Source organism: Electrophorus electricus, chromosome 20, assembly GCF_013358815.1.
Source record: "Electrophorus electricus isolate fEleEle1 chromosome 20, fEleEle1.pri, whole genome shotgun sequence".
In the NCBI taxonomy this organism is placed as follows: Eukaryota; Metazoa; Chordata; class Actinopteri; order Gymnotiformes; family Gymnotidae; genus Electrophorus; species Electrophorus electricus.
Window position 1 is genome coordinate 1,522,936 of NC_049554.1, and position 15,432 is coordinate 1,538,367.

At 41.5% G+C, this 15,432-nt stretch overlaps 2 protein-coding genes across 4 annotated transcripts; one reads left to right on the plus strand and one right to left on the minus strand.

The window, feature by feature from the left end:
* The first annotated feature begins 968 nt into the window (after window positions 1–968).
* ninj1 (ninjurin 1) lies at window positions 969–11,061 on the plus strand. 3 transcript variants are annotated; one of them, XM_035520192.1, is made up of 3 exons: window positions 969–1,398; window positions 8,924–9,161; window positions 9,734–11,061. In XM_035520192.1, the coding sequence occupies exons 1-3, from the start codon at window positions 1,342–1,344 to the stop codon at window positions 9,874–9,876; spliced, it is 438 nt and encodes a 145-aa protein (XP_035376085.1). In that variant the 5' UTR covers window positions 969–1,341; the 3' UTR covers window positions 9,877–11,061. The 3 variants fall into 3 exon arrangements, with proteins under 3 accessions (XP_035376085.1, XP_035376084.1, XP_026851544.1); XM_035520191.1 differs by lacking the exon at window positions 969–1,398 and adding an exon at window positions 1,493–1,950; XM_026995743.2 differs by lacking the exon at window positions 969–1,398 and adding an exon at window positions 5,665–5,716.
* A 1,227-nt stretch (window positions 11,062–12,288) lies between these two features.
* On the minus strand, window positions 12,289–15,429 carry card19 (caspase recruitment domain family, member 19). Its single transcript, XM_035520190.1, has 6 exons — window positions 15,234–15,429; window positions 14,301–14,440; window positions 13,975–14,134; window positions 13,642–13,707; window positions 13,473–13,538; window positions 12,289–13,113 (listed from the first exon to the last, which is right to left on the minus strand). Exons 1-6 carry the CDS (start codon window positions 15,421–15,423, stop codon window positions 13,001–13,003), a joined length of 735 nt encoding a protein of 244 aa, XP_035376083.1. The 5' UTR covers window positions 15,424–15,429; the 3' UTR covers window positions 12,289–13,000.
* Window positions 15,430–15,432: the final 3 nt, after the last annotated feature.

Genomic DNA, 15,432 nt, shown 5'->3' on the forward strand with positions numbered 1-15,432 from the left:
TTGTATGAAACGTACCATTTACCACACTAAATAATGTCTCATTTTATACTTCTCAGTTCCATTACCATTCATACATTGCCACTTTATTCTGTCACTACACTGCAGTTGATACTTTACACTTAATTTCAGTTTGCAGCCAACTTGTGTGTACTGAAATGTCTTTCTGTCGTGTTCTTGTTATTATCGTATTAAATGCTCTACTCCCCCAGCCATGTGGGCCATGTAACCCAAGAACCAGTTTCCCCTTTCTCCAACCATCAGCCAACATGCTTCTGGATGTATTTCAACTGCACTCCTTAAGAACTGTCTTACATATATGCATGTCTTGCACCTTGGGTCCAGGAGAAACTTTATTTTTCATTGTATACTGCACACTGTATATGGCTGTGATGACAGTAAAGATGAACTTGACTATTATGCATATGAATATGTGTAAAATATTATTTCATTCTTTCATATATTCGGAAACAACTTGTGCAAGAGGATAAAAGCCCTTATTTAGCTGAGTAAGCAGTTTGTCAAGAAACTCCGGCAAACTTTTGATGTTGCTACACTGCAGTTATGTCCTGGATTTATGTATGCTTGTTTTCCACTCATTTAAGCAATTGATATTAGTTAACAATTTCCTTTCATTACAAGCACTAGTGTAGCAGGGGGTCCCTTTTTGGATTTGAACACCCTCCACCCTTAAGAAACCATACGAATCGTGTCGGTTATTTGATATACAAAATTTGCACCCTTGGTCAGATGTAACAGTAGCAACATATTCAACAAACATGAAGATAAAACCATAGCCTATGGTTTTTAAAAAAAGGTCTAATTTATTGAAAAGCACTTTATCTGTGTGGGCATGATCTGTGTCTGCTAAAGTAGAACGGACGCACACCAACGACTCCAGTTATATCCGTAGCCCATATAGACAGATGGAGATCAGATTCTGTCAGCTGAGACTAGTGTAGTGTAAACGCGTAGTGTAGCACGTTGACTGTCTTTGGGTTCTGAGAAAGGCACTATACAAATGTAACATCATATCTTAGAGATCTATAGCAATTAAACCACTACGACGAGCACATCCCCAGGGGAGGAGATTCAGCATTCTATTCAGTGTAGTCGCACAGTAGCCTAGTTATCAATTTAGTCCTCAGGAAAGTTTAGGTGTTTCTTTGAATTTTTGCGAAGGCTTTCATTGCGGAAAACCCCGCGGTTACTCGAGACGCCCCCAACGGGTGGGCACAAAGCCAGCTGACTCCTTTCATGTCAATATTACTCATACAATTTAAGAAAAGTCAATCGCACAGTCAGATTTTTTAGAGACATACAAGGTAATTCTAAGGTGTGGTCATGGCGTCTGAAGCGATGGAGATGAACGGAGATGCCGACATACATCGTGGACGAGAGGTGAGTAACTTAATGCCATGAGCCCATCCAGCTAGCCGTGTTTACTCGTAGCCTATAGGCAGTCTCACGACATGTAACGTTAAACATAGCAGGTTTATCTAATAATATCTAATCAAATACCTTAATCTAATATGGTTTGCCTTGGTTAGGTATTTAGGTACTGAATGTTTGGTTCGGTAGTCGAGATGAATTAGGCTAGGCTATAAGATACTCTGTTATTGAAGAGCTAACGCTTGTTACATCTCACTCTTATATCCAAACTTATGGGGATGTTTACATATTTACTATCTCGTAGTTTAGTATTTTTATGTGGTGTATAAGATGTTAATATAAATAGCCGGTGGATTTTGAGACGCCATAGATTGACGCTTGAAAAAATGGTAACCTAGCTAGCTTAGGTGGTTAAAGAAACTTGATCGGACTTCCACAGAAGAATGGGCCCAGTTTCCAAGGAACTTTAAAAAGGGACACTTGATCTTATAAAATATGGCTTTGTCTGAGCTAATGGTAGTCCTCGATGTCCCGTTAACGTCGTCTTCGCATCGGCACAAGGTGAGTTTAGCCGGAGAGCATAGAGCCCTGCAAAAATGCCCCTGTTCATTTTAGTAAAAGCTCACCTGTTTGTTGAAAACGATTTGGGAGATAATAATAGGCATGTCCAGTGGGATTTTACAATCTGTGAGTTTGCCAAGTGACTTTTAGTAAAACGTTAATTTAACTTTGAAAACATGTATTTGATGACTTCAATTTTAGTATACTATAATGGTAATTGTCTTACTGACAATTTGTACTAGGCCTGTATAGAGTTTTATTATATATGTTTAATGAGAGGTAATAGGTTGAGGTTATAAAAAAGTTGACCATCTCTCACTTTACTACAAAAGCTGACCATCTCTCTCTATAAATGCCTCAATGTTCCCACACTGAGAATGTTAACAGGAAAATACTTTCTTTAAATATTTACATTTGGATGCCAGTCCCCCTCAAAAAATAAACAAGTAGTAAAAAAGTGTTCAGTACAAAAATAGCCTGATGTTTTGTTGTTTTGTCAAAGGTACTAATTCTTTAAAATATTTTTAAAGGATATTAAAGAAGAAACAAATGTTTGTTGGTGTTCATTTGCTAATCTTTTCTAGTTTCTGGTTGATGGTTTCTGGCCATCTGAGAATGATTAACAGACTCTGTTTGTAAAAAAGAGTGTAAATTAAATGCTAACTCTCCAGGCAAAAAAGCAAAAGAAAGAAAAACAAAAACCAGGCAGATTAAAGCAAGCTGGGAATCTCATTTAAACCCCTCAACATTCCATCACTGGGTGAATTTCAGTTTCCAGATGAACTGAAATTGTAATGGTATGGGCTTGTAATGTGATTGTTTTGTGCTAAGGGCCGGTTTCCAACTCCCATACACTAGTTCCTGGTCACATGCCAGGGAACCCTGTTTAACGTCACTGAAAACCAGAAGAAATGAGCCGAAATGTCATAGGGCCATGACTTACAGTGATCCATGCTGTAGGAGAAAGGGAAACTTACATAAGTGATCTTATGAGACCTGTAAAGGTACAAAGGCTGTAACCTAATACCATTTTCACTTAAAAGTATTCGTGCTTCAATCAAATAATAACTCAAGTAGAAGTAAAAGTACCCTACAAAACATGAGTGCTGAGTTCCATACTGTAAACCTGTGCACTAAACCTTCTTAGTAGCATCTATTAGCATAGGAACTGAAGTTTATTTGGAATCACTTTATTCACCAGCACCTGTCAAGTACAGAAATTTTCTTTAGCATAATGGAAATTGCTCAACAGAGAATGCTGGCAACATTCCAGTGCACTGACATATCTAACCATAATAGAAGAGAAGTACACAAGGCACAAGACATCTCTTTTTATGACACTTTTGGTCTAAAATTAGTTATAAGTATAAAAGTTATAAAGTAAGAGGTATGATGAATAATAAAACAGTCCAGGTGCTGTAACCAACTAATCATAATTATATCACATGAAAAAGAAAAATTAGTAACTTATTATTATTATTATTATTAGTTATTATAATATATATTACTTATTAGTAATTATTATTTTTAGTATTAAAAAAAACAAAAAAGCATGACATGATGTTACTTGTTCCAGCTCATTAAAGAAGTTTTGTTGTTTCAAGTATAGCATGTAATTTTATAACATGCAATTTTGTGTAACTGTATTCTTCACAATTGGGTATACATTTTACTGTACTTCAACAATTTCATTAGTGAGGCAGAGAGCAAAGAAGAGGAAGTGAGGATAAAGCAATTTAAAAAAAAAACCTCTAGGAGGAAGGACCTATACAAGATACAAGAACAGAAACACAGAAATAAATAACTGAAATTCAGATAAGCGACTCTGTCAGAGAAGCTTGATGGGTATGTCTGTCGGGAGATTCTGTGTGTGTTTTTGTGTGTAAGGGACAGAAGCTCTTCCCCATTATGCTGTGGCCAGCTCACACACAGGGACCCTTGTATTGGGCAGAAGGACTCCACTTCATACAAAGGCAGTGCATGGCCCCTCGATAGCCAGGAAACATGGAGAATGTTTGTGCAGCATTGCGTTGTAGGCCAAGACGAGACTGTTTCTTACAAATTGTGGAGTTTAAACTACCTGACTGCCTGGTAATACACAAGAGGCGCAGAGAAAAGTTGTCCAGAAAGATGACCACAGAATCCTTACATGACTGAGCTTGCAGCATAGCGTTTATATTAAGGTGGAATATAAAAAAAAAAAAAATAATAATAAAAAAAAAAAAAAAAAAAAAAAAAATATATATATATATATATATATATATATATATATAGAGAGAGAGAGAGAGAGAGAGAGAGAGAGAGAGAGAGAGAGAGAGAGAGCTTGCAGCATAGCGCTTATATTAAGGTGGAATATATATATATATATATATATATATATATATATATATATATATATATATATATATATATATATATAAAATATATTATGGTGGTATTAGCCTGTTTGAGGAGAGGCAGGAGATAAAGAGGCGCTATGTGGCCCAGTGCTCCTGATACAGCCGTTCGCAACTGCCAGTCTGATAACTTGAAGGAATGCTTCATGCAGAGAAGGTGAACATTGCTGATAATTTACAGAAAAAATTTTTTGGCAGGACAGTTGAAGTAATATGGTTGAAATTATACTTGTTCACAGTATAGTTCACACTAGCTTTCAGGATTTCACTCTTCTGCATTAAAGCCACTTAAAACATGTAGATACTTCTCTCATATTGCTGAATAACAGTAAGAAACCTTGAATAGCAGCTTGTGAGAGCAGCAGAAAACATTACAGCTGAGCTCATGACATAGTTGGGTGTGTTCCAGTGCAAACTGTCAGCTTTTGGTTTGAGTTGGGTCAAGGACTCAGGGCTATGAGATAATATATGGATGAAGATACTCATGTCGGAAGGTCTAGCAAAAAAAATTGACACCAGTTTCAAACCCAAACGACATATTGCTGGTAGCTGCATATGAACACTGGCCACCTGCCATGTACACCAAAATTGCTGGATGTGGTGGGTGAAATAGTTGTCACCTGTAAGCTTGGCACATTAGCTTTTACACCTTAAAAGACTAATGCAGAACATTGCAGGTGTGACCTAAAATCACTAATCGTTTATTAATTTATATATGCTAGTTGCAATATATAGCAATATGTTTCACGATTATTAAACTTACAGAAAAGAGAATTAAGGCAAACAGGTGAACTTTTAAGATGATACGATTAAAGATTAGCCTGCTTTATTTTGGGCAAAATGATTTGTTGATCATGTGGGCACCATGGTTTATCAAAGCACAGTCATATGGAGTTCCTGCATCAGATCATAATCTTCAAACACATAGAAAGGTGTGATTGTTAGAGGGATAATTTGCATTTTGCACCATCAATATCAATATTGTGCACCTGTCTTAGAGGCTGGTAGAGAAAATATATAAAATATATATTCCGACCATGATTGATAGACCTTTATAGAACTAAAACTGCATTCTAGAGCCAAAATGTAGAAAATCCTAGATGGTTTGACAGAAAATTCACCATTCATTTAATATCATTAGTGTCATGAATGGCCACCCTCCTGGCATCCCTGTTGTCATGGTTTCCCTGTCGTCTGTTTTCCTGCACTCCCTGGTTCCGCTCCTTAGTTTCGTTTTCTCCGCTCGTCGTCTTCATTCCAGGCCGTGTTTTGGTTCTCCCTGTCCCCAAGTTCACCTGAGTCTGTTTATTCCCTAATTGTCCTGGTTCTTTGTACCCTGTGTTTTGTCTTCGAGTTCGTCGGTTATTTTGGTAAGTCACGCTCATTCTGTCCTGTTTCTACTCCGCTCGCTGCATTGTCGTCACCAGTGCTTTTCCGTTTGTCTAGTTCTTGTGTTATTCTACCTCACTGTCCTCCCCTTGCTCCCTGTTTATTTTGCCCTTTGTGATTTTGTTTCCCTCATTCAATAAAACCACCTCCTGCGAATGCATTCTGCCTCTCGCCCGTTCTGTTAGGGAAATCGTTACAGAATAACTGACCACTCTAAGAGAATGTAGCGGGACGGCTTCGGTCCGTTGCATTGTGCTGAAGCATCAGCAACCCTCACGCCACACAATGAGGGACGCTGGATTACTCCCTGAGGCGGAGTTGGATTATATCAAGACTCTGCTCTCCACGCTCAAGGATGGGAAACCCCTGGTATTGCCCCCACTTATGGCGACTCCGAGTGAGTATGACGGGGAGGTTCATTATGCAGTGCCGCATCTATCTCCAATACCTGACCTGCCCTAAACCCCCTGAACTAGTGAAGGTGCTGTTCATAAAGATCTTTCTTTGGGGTAAAGCACTGGAGTGGGCGGAGATAATCTTCCAGCACAGAGCTCAGGAGGCTAGAACGGTGGAATCTTTTCTTCCGGCTGTTAACACGGGTTTCCTACAACCCCACCAAACCTGCCTTCTCTAGCTACGCCCCTCTCAGCCGCCCAGCCAGTCTGTGCCTCCTGCGTGGAGAACACAGCCCGACCAGTTGCTATCTCTGGCGTGGTGGTGGCCACCTGGCTGGATCCAACCCCCGGCGTGAGAGATCCCGCCGACCCTGATCCTGTCCCCGTCCCTGGCGCAAGAGAAGACGCAGCCCGGCCAGCTCCGGTCCCTGGTGTGAAAGAGGACACCAGTCACAAGCTGGTTCGAGAGATGCCGCCCGGCCAGATCCAGTTCCTGTTCCCGGTGCGGATGATGCCACCTGGCCGGATCCAGCGTCCGGTGCGAGAGACGCTGTCCGGCCGGATCCGGCTCCCGGTGCGAGAGATGCCACCCGTCCCGACCAAGTCCCGGTCCCCGACGAGAGAGACGCCGTTCTTCTTGAGCCTGTTCCCGGCCTAGTGCTGGCCTCCTGGCCTATCCTCGCCACCCAAGAGGTCTCTCAATCTGTTCATGTTCCCTGTGTCAGGTCTGTGTCTGTAGGTGCACCTCTGGATCTCCCCGCAGCGCCGCTGATCGCTGTAGCCACGCCTCCAGACCCTGCAGCACCACTAAGCAGCGCAACCGCGCCTCCGGACCTCCCGGACCCGCCGCTGAATGCCGCAGCCATGCCCTCGGGCCCACCGCCGCTGAACGTCGCATCACCGGACCCGGCTGTTCCTAGAGTGGAAGAGGCCACTCCACAAGTCCCAGCGCCACATGCCAGGCTTGTACCCGTGGTCGCTCCACAAGACTCCCCTGTGTCACCTGTAGCTGCTACAGGTGTGCCTCTGATGACATTTGGGACTCCCTCAGTCATGCCTCGTGGTGAGCCAGTGACCCTTGAGGTCCCTCCGTCAACCTCCCGGACCCATACGAGCTGTTTGGTTATGCCGGGAGTCACTTTTGAAACTCCTCTGCTCCCTGAGGCTGCTGCGCCAGCCCCCATTACTGCTCCCTTCAGTGCATCAGTGTCCCCAGTTCCTGTGTTGCCGGTTTTATCTCTGTTCCTGTCTGTACATCCATACCTGTTTATGTCAACCTGGTGAGACCCGTTACCCTGCCATGTGGCTTTAGTGTTTCCTTCCCTGTCCTAGTGCCTGTATCCATGTACTTTGTTCCTGTTCCTGTGTCGGTCATCCTGGATATACTCACCTATCTTTGCTTTTGCTTCCACATCTTTGCCCGCTACCTGCATGTCTCCTCCCCTCTCCTGACTCTACGCCCACCTACCGTTCCAGCCGCGTTACTAGTCCACCTGCTTTTCCCCTTCCTACTCCCGTCCCTAAGTCTGCCCTGACTCCTGCGCTGGCCCAGGGTTTAGCATGGAATCCCGTATCTGCCCCAGGCTCTGACACTAAACCTGGCTCTGAAACACAAGTCTCAATTATTAAAGGAACATTATTTACACCATGAACAGCAAACATTACATGTTAACAACAGTGTTCAAATGTTCTCATGTACAAATCATTTTTGCTTTTCCTCAGCTACCAGTATACCTAACTCCGTGATCAGGAACAGAGAATATGTGGTACAGGTGTGTTGTGAACTGGAATATCTTAAAAATATAGATTGTCTGGGGCACACAGAGGAATGCACTTGGAAATGCTGGATTCGTGTCTGTTTGAAAAAGCCTGTTTATGACCAGACAGAATACTAATATAATTTATTTATATAAAAGTTTTATATATTGAATTTGTCAAGGGTGAAACATATGGACTTGCTGGCATGAGCACCACTCCCAAATATCACGCACATGGGTCCATGCCACAGGCCCACCCTGAATGCGGGAAGGAAGTGTGGTCAGGGTAACTGCTCAAATCCTTCCACTTCCCTTCTACATATTGGTCACATGTCCTGCAATAAACCCCAAATTCTCCTTTCTTTCCTCACTGAGAAAAGCACAATACCAAGGGCCTGAAACTTCCTTTCAACCTTCAAACTGCAAACAGAGCATGTTGGAACTTCCTTGTACAGGATTCAGTGGAAAGTAGAATCAAGCACAGTAAGACAAGTTTGGAGTCCTAGAGAGGCAAATGTTCTCCTGCATTGAAAGAGTACTGCAAAAATCTTAAAGCCTAGTCTGGGACATTCCCAAACGCATGCAAATGGAAAAAGGTGGTGAAACACTGAATTTACTTTAAAATCAACCATCAAGGAAAATGTAAATATGTTGTTTCCACTGATACTAAATGACTAAGAGAAACATAAGCAGTCAGGCCTTTGGTACGCTCAATAAATCCCTGTAAAAAGCAAAGGAAAGAAAACGGTGCTTGAATCTCCCTGATTGAACTTGGAATTTAAAACTATGGAAATTATATAAAAACTGGGGAAGACATGCTGTATGGACCACTGCAGCAGCAAGTATCTGCTGCTTTACTCGTTTTCTTTATGGCTGTCCTCAACACACCTCCTCTCTGCAAGCCTACTTATCCCAGAGTAATTACAGTTTGTCACTGTGCTCTGGATGCTGTAATAACAGTATTTCCCTGTGTGATGCTGGTATGCATCTACAACTTGTGCACAATCTGTATGTTTACGTGTGCGTGTGTGTTTAGGCTACGACGTCGAGCCGATGGAGAAGGTCGCAGATCCCCCTCAACATGAACCATTACGCCAATAAGAAGAGCGCAGCGGAGAGCATGCTGGACGTGGCCCTGTTGATGGCCAACGCATCACAGCTGAAGGCCGTGCTGGAGCAGGGCCCTGCGTTCTCCTTCTACACCATCCTCATCACCCTCATCAGCATCTCTCTCATCCTGCAGGTACTCGTCGGAGTGCTGCTTATCTTCATAGGTGAGGCATGCACTTGTGCACACATGCACACACTATGCCTGCTTTTGCTGTTTTTATATAGAAATAATCACTGACCTAAATGTTACTGGAATCAAACCATTTGGTTTCCCAATCCTGGTCCTGCAGTACTGCTGCACTCTACATTTTGGAGTTCTCCCTGCTATCAATAACCTGGACTGGGCTGACTTATTCATAATTGTAACAACTGGACTGAAACAGACCACTCAGATTGTATTTCCCCCCAATATTTTAGTCATACTCTCTGACTATAAGGCTTACCTTTATTGTGAACATGACATGATTACAAGTGTATTAAAAATGGCTACTGGATGAGGTGATGTGGCTTGGCACCCTCTAGTGGAGATCTCTTGAATCCGGCTGTTGGGTCAGTCCTGTATAGCTGGATTCCCAGTTTGGTGTGTTCCTACCTTTATTCATCTGATGAACTGATAACATAGTAAATTTTTTGGCACAGTGACCTTGTGGCCGTGTGAGAAACTTTTATAAACCTCTAGTTGTTTATTCTTTGATATGTAATGTTTTTCCCCTCAATTTCTGTCTTTGTTACTTAGTGAAGTGGAACCTGAATGATGAAAGTAAACACCACAAGCTGAACATTATGGAGAACATCTCCACAGCCCTTGTCTTCATCATCGTTGTCGTAAACGTTTTCATCACAGCATTTGGCGTACAGAGGCCGCAGACCAGTGCTTGATTGACCAGGAACAATGCCCCCCCGCCCCAGAACCTCTCTGCACCCAGAAGAGCTGCATCACACCTGCTGCACCTTCTGTCAGACCAGCTCATTGTGAATCCACCCAGTCACAGGGCTCCCCAATGTTACAGAGGTTCAGACTTTCTTTTCAAGCAACATAGCCGTTTTGTGCTAAAGTTATATGCATGTAAAGACCAGAAAAGTCACATCTTCACTTTTTAACTCAAATGGACTTTTTCTGTTACAAGACATTTAGTTTAAATGACTCCATATTTTTGGGGGGGCAGGAAGTAGAACCCCTCTTAGAATCTCAATTATGGGCACACACAAAAATAAATTACTGTATGCACTTGTATGAAATGTGTGTAGAATGGATGCCTACCTCTATTCACTGAGCACTTCCACCCTGCAAATTAATTCCAGTTCATTCCACTAAGCTTTAGTTCTTTAGGAGAATCAGAATGAGAAGCATGATGGAATGGCAGATTCCTTCTGCAGTAAGTTTTCCAGGTGTAGTGATGGCTAATGTATATTTTGCTCATCTTTGTGTATCTATATGTCTCAAACCTGGCACACGTACAGAAGGAATGTCAAAGTCTGGTTCTACAGGTCCAGAGTCCAGCACACATTTTGGTGATTTCCCTGCTCAAAACACCTGGCTAACTCATCAGGAGGTGCAGTTGATCCTGGAAAAAAAATTAAAATCACCAAAATGTGCTGGAATTCACTACATCTGATATTAAGGATAAACTTTCCTATATTAAAGACAGAATGGAATATGTCAAAAGCTTGGAAAGATAATTTTAGCAGACATTCAGGGAAGTACTGTGCTCTGACCCTTTGGAGACAGGGCAGATCTGAAGGTGGCTGTGGGATATTACAACAGACTGATACTGTACCATCACAGTTGGAGGCCCCCACTGGGAAAAAGCTTAACATAAATCTCTAATAAGGAAAAAATAATGCTTATTGCTTTTACTTCAATATGTCTGCGCAATAATATTTAGCTCCAACTGTGGGTTTGTGTTTATTAATGCTTTTGTGTGTCTTTGTTTTTTTGTTTTTTTTTTTTGCATTTATGTCTTTGTAAGTCATCACTGTGGACCACATAAAAGATTTCTTTTAATATTATGGATTAGTACTGCTGTAGTGTTATGTACAAAGATTAAAATGAAATGAAAACAATTAACTGCTTGTTTAATTAAATTGCTGGAGTGGTTTACTGTTAACATAATTGTCAGAGAAAAAGGCACTTTTGTATCGATTTAAGCATATACATTTCAGCACTGTTATTCAAAGTATTCTTGCAGTGGCCTTACTACATGCATAAAAAGTACAACAGCAGCTCTACATTGATGGTACAATTTTAGTTTAAACAGTCTTTAGAGGTCTGATATATCAGACATGTTATGAGTAGAACAGTCTTGCTCTGATGGTCTCTTAAGACATACTAGGTTTGGTAAAACACTGGTTACAGTTGTTTTGGCCAGATTATACTTGCATGTTGTCAGTGACCTTTTCAGACTCTCCCTGCAGTTGACATCTGTGGCTGGGGAATAAAGGGGCCCGACCTATAAGTCTTAACCTCCTTCACAGTGTAACCCCACAGTCTGCCATATTCAAACCCAATTTTACTAACTGATGGAGTTAACATGCTCTTCTTGGGCTAATGAACTTTGCAGGCAGCTAGATCTCCAGGAGCTAAGACGGAGCTAAGCTATGCAAGGAGGTGGCTCTCCTGAAGGGTTGGAACGAAACTTCACAGGAAGACAGCAATCCAAGTAGCCTGTGCAGGCTAGACGCTACATGATGACCAATGTCCAGAACCAGGTTAGGCACTGCCTTAAAACACTGCTACAAATTTAACATTCTTGGAAGCTCTTAGATCAAACGAACAAACTTACAGACAACTTTCTAGACTTCGGTTGCTTTAGTTTAAAATATACATAAAATGAGTTAATAGCTAGTTAATAAATAATATGTGCAAATGAGCTGCCAACGTCAAATAAACCCATGACTGAAACAACTTGAGCTGGTGCTCTCTGATTGTCTTTGATGTGGCTGTGCAGTTTATGCTCTTAATTTCCCGGTCAAATCAAGAGAAAAAACACTCAAGGTCACAAGAGTGAAGGCGGATCAAGAGTCAAATGCACAGCCTGATTTGCAAGTTGTCCAAATTGTTCAGGGGTCTCACAGCACTGCAGTTTGGTGTTTACCTTCCCCAAGTCCCCTGTGCTGGATCCAAGACTGCATCTACAGCTGCATTAGATCAAGATGACAGAACTAAAAGGGACATCAGGTATAAGGTAAATACAATCTAAAAGTGCAATTTGCTGTCCACTTAAAAGATCGATTTAAGCACACTGATGAAACAGCATTCCAACATCTTTAGTGTAAACTCTCAGCTTGCTATTAGACATGCATGCTGCACCAATTAGCAGAGTAGATAATATTCAGAAGCCTCTATTTTCCACCACTAAAAAACACCAATGGAGTGGCTCCACACAACAGCTAAAATCCATCATCATATGGACTGCATTCTCTCCCTATTGATTGAAATCTCTCTCTGAATTCTAGCCACTTTTACAAGGTAGCATATCCTAGACACCACAAAATAGCAACAAAAAAACCCCCAATAATATTCATAATAGTAATTTGTAAGAAGTCTTCAACACCAGTTGTTTCTGATTGTTTAAATTATGATGAGACTTCTGTTTTGACACTTCCTATCCTTAGTAGAACAGTGCAGACAGACAGGCAGGCAAGGTTAGCTCTATAGGCTTGCCTACAGTCTGTCAAAATCATCTGTTGTTGCAACATACAACTAGTGAAACACCCGTACTAGCAGGTGGGGGCAGCAGTATTGTTTGAGGCATCATGAAGCGATGCATCTGATACAGGACAATGTGGGAATGTTTCTTTCATCATGACAGCTGTGCTTTGTCATAAAAAGGTAAAAATAAGCAGGACGTAAAAACCTCTCATAATCGGACCGGAGAGACAGGAAATGACTGGAGAAGTTAAAAACCTCTTTGGGGTCCAGGCAAGGCAGTATTACATCATTTGCAGAATGCATGAACTTAATAACCAAGAAGTCAGGTATTGTGCCATGGTGACTTTGTAGTTATCTGCTCAAGCTGTCTTCTGTGTACCAGATGAGAACTTCTCTGACCTTCCTCCCAATCCCCAGCGCAGCAAGACCCAGAGCACTGCTTGATCCTGACACTGTTTTAAAATCTACACACACACACACACACACACACACACACACACACACATTATTTTTGTGTTTTGTGTTTTATTTCTGTTTTGCTTGATAAAGTGTATTTGACCCATCTCTGGAGTTTAATGGCCTACTAATAATGCTAATACATACAAACATTGCTAATAATCAGTAAAAGCTAACAGAGGCCAGGATCCATAATTCAGATAAGGTTAATCCAAATTCTTCCAATTTGTAAGACATGTTTGAATTTTTATACACTCCTTTCATCATATTTACTGGCAAGAGGGTGGTCAGTTCAAGTTTATATTTAACCCCAGTAAAAAGGGCTGAGTGGTTTGCTTGAGCACAAAAGCAGTTTGATTGTTCTTACCCCCATGGTAATAGAGCAAGGCTGCTCCTACTACTGCACTGAAACAACTCAGAAAGAACAATGGGCCTAGAAAAAGGGACAATGTTACAGAAGAGAAACATCCACAAACATACATTTACAAATTGTATGCATGTGTGGTATTGTTAAAGGGAAGGACAGTAGAAATTACCTTGATCATTCAACACAAATCGGTCATTCGTGCTCATGACTGGATTCAGTACTGTGTCCATGGATTCTGGAAAAAGGAAACAAAAAATTATAAAATGTTAACACCTCTTTTCAGCACTTGTTTAAACAGATGTGCACTAAACACAACTTTTATTTGAAGGGCTGAAAAGTCACTAACCAGTGTCATATTGATAGGTATTTGATTTTCCAAGAGGTACTATCTGAAGTATCTGAAGCAATTTGAGAAATTAGCAAAAATGGAAACCAGTGTAGCTCTTCTGACTGGTTATTTGAGTTGTTAGGTACCTGTCCACGTTATCTGAGTGACACTAACCCGTACGCCGGCGGAGGCGTGTTGGCAGGCTGAAGTACACCTCCTCCGCGTGCAGGTGGAGTGCACTGTAGAACTCTCGGCACGCCTCCTCCCTTTTCTGCTGCAGATGTGTCAGCAGCGCGTCCAGCCGCACACAGGTGGGCACGTCCAGGTCACGGAACTACTCACCACAGCACAATTCAGAAACAACTACTTAAATCTCCCCAGCTCCATACCATAAACAGCAAGGCAACTAGAAACCACACCCCAAAAGGAATAATCTTCCCCTTTAATCATGGAAATACGTAGTTTCTGGAGTGCAAACCTTTCTCAGTTTATAGTCTTACCTTTGTGGCTTCTTTGTCGGTGAGGATCTGAGGGTAGATTCTGTTAAGTTGCAGAATGATTTTATCCACCAGCTCAGTGTCCAGACGATGGTCTGATTTCAGGAACCAACTGTCCAAACGTAACTGCTCGTGGAAACTGTCTGATGTTCACAATGAAACAGCAACATTTAACAGTTTATCAATACAACAAATTATAAGGTGTAGAAATTGCATCTTTAAACACTGGTAAGTACGAGCTAATCTTACCAAAACCTTTACCTTTACTTTATACTATAAGGCTGGTAATAACACGGAGTCACCCATATAAATGCTTGTATCCTTGTGGCAACGCTACGCTTGGCCGCAAATGGGCGCTGTATGGACCGACGTGAGGCAAAATTGAAATAAGGAATTGTTGGGTGACCCTTTAAAACATGGGACAGGTTAGCTAGGCAACTCGTTAAATGAGTGAGAATAAAGTAATCAATTAAGCTTATTTTACAGTGTGCTTGAATGGTCGGATATGAACATGTAACTTAGCTAGGGGTGAAAAGATAGCCGTTGAGTCTATGCTGACAAGCTAACGCTAACTTCGTGGAAAATCACAATAATAAAAAAAAACCACTTTGACGTAACTTGTGTTAAACGTAACTAGCTAGCTAAAACAGCTAGTTAACCAGCTAACTAATTCGATATTGTTCGTTTTTACACAGAGAAAGCGTATTAATGCCAAGCTGTAGTAAGTTACTGCAACCACTCCGCAGAAGCCCTCATGCCAAGTTGAACTTTTAGCTAAGATAAGCTAATGCTACGTTTAGAGCCGTCAATACCTATAACTGCTAACTAGTGAAGTGCCCAAAGATAATCTGCAGTTCACAAACACCGATATTACGCTGTGGGGTAATAATTCTATAAGAGGGAAAGTAAAAGTGCCAGTCACTGATAGCTACTCACCTCCCATTTTGGTTTCCTTTGACACTCCAGCGACTTCCCCATGGAAGAGGTGGCGACAGCCTTCACCGGAACCTGAGAAAGTTAAACCCGACTTGCCTGCCTCTACATTTCTGTAGATACCGACCAAATACCAAATGCCAGTGTTTAGACACTTATATGTTTCAACGAAAAAACAAGGAAATAAATACATCGCAAAATG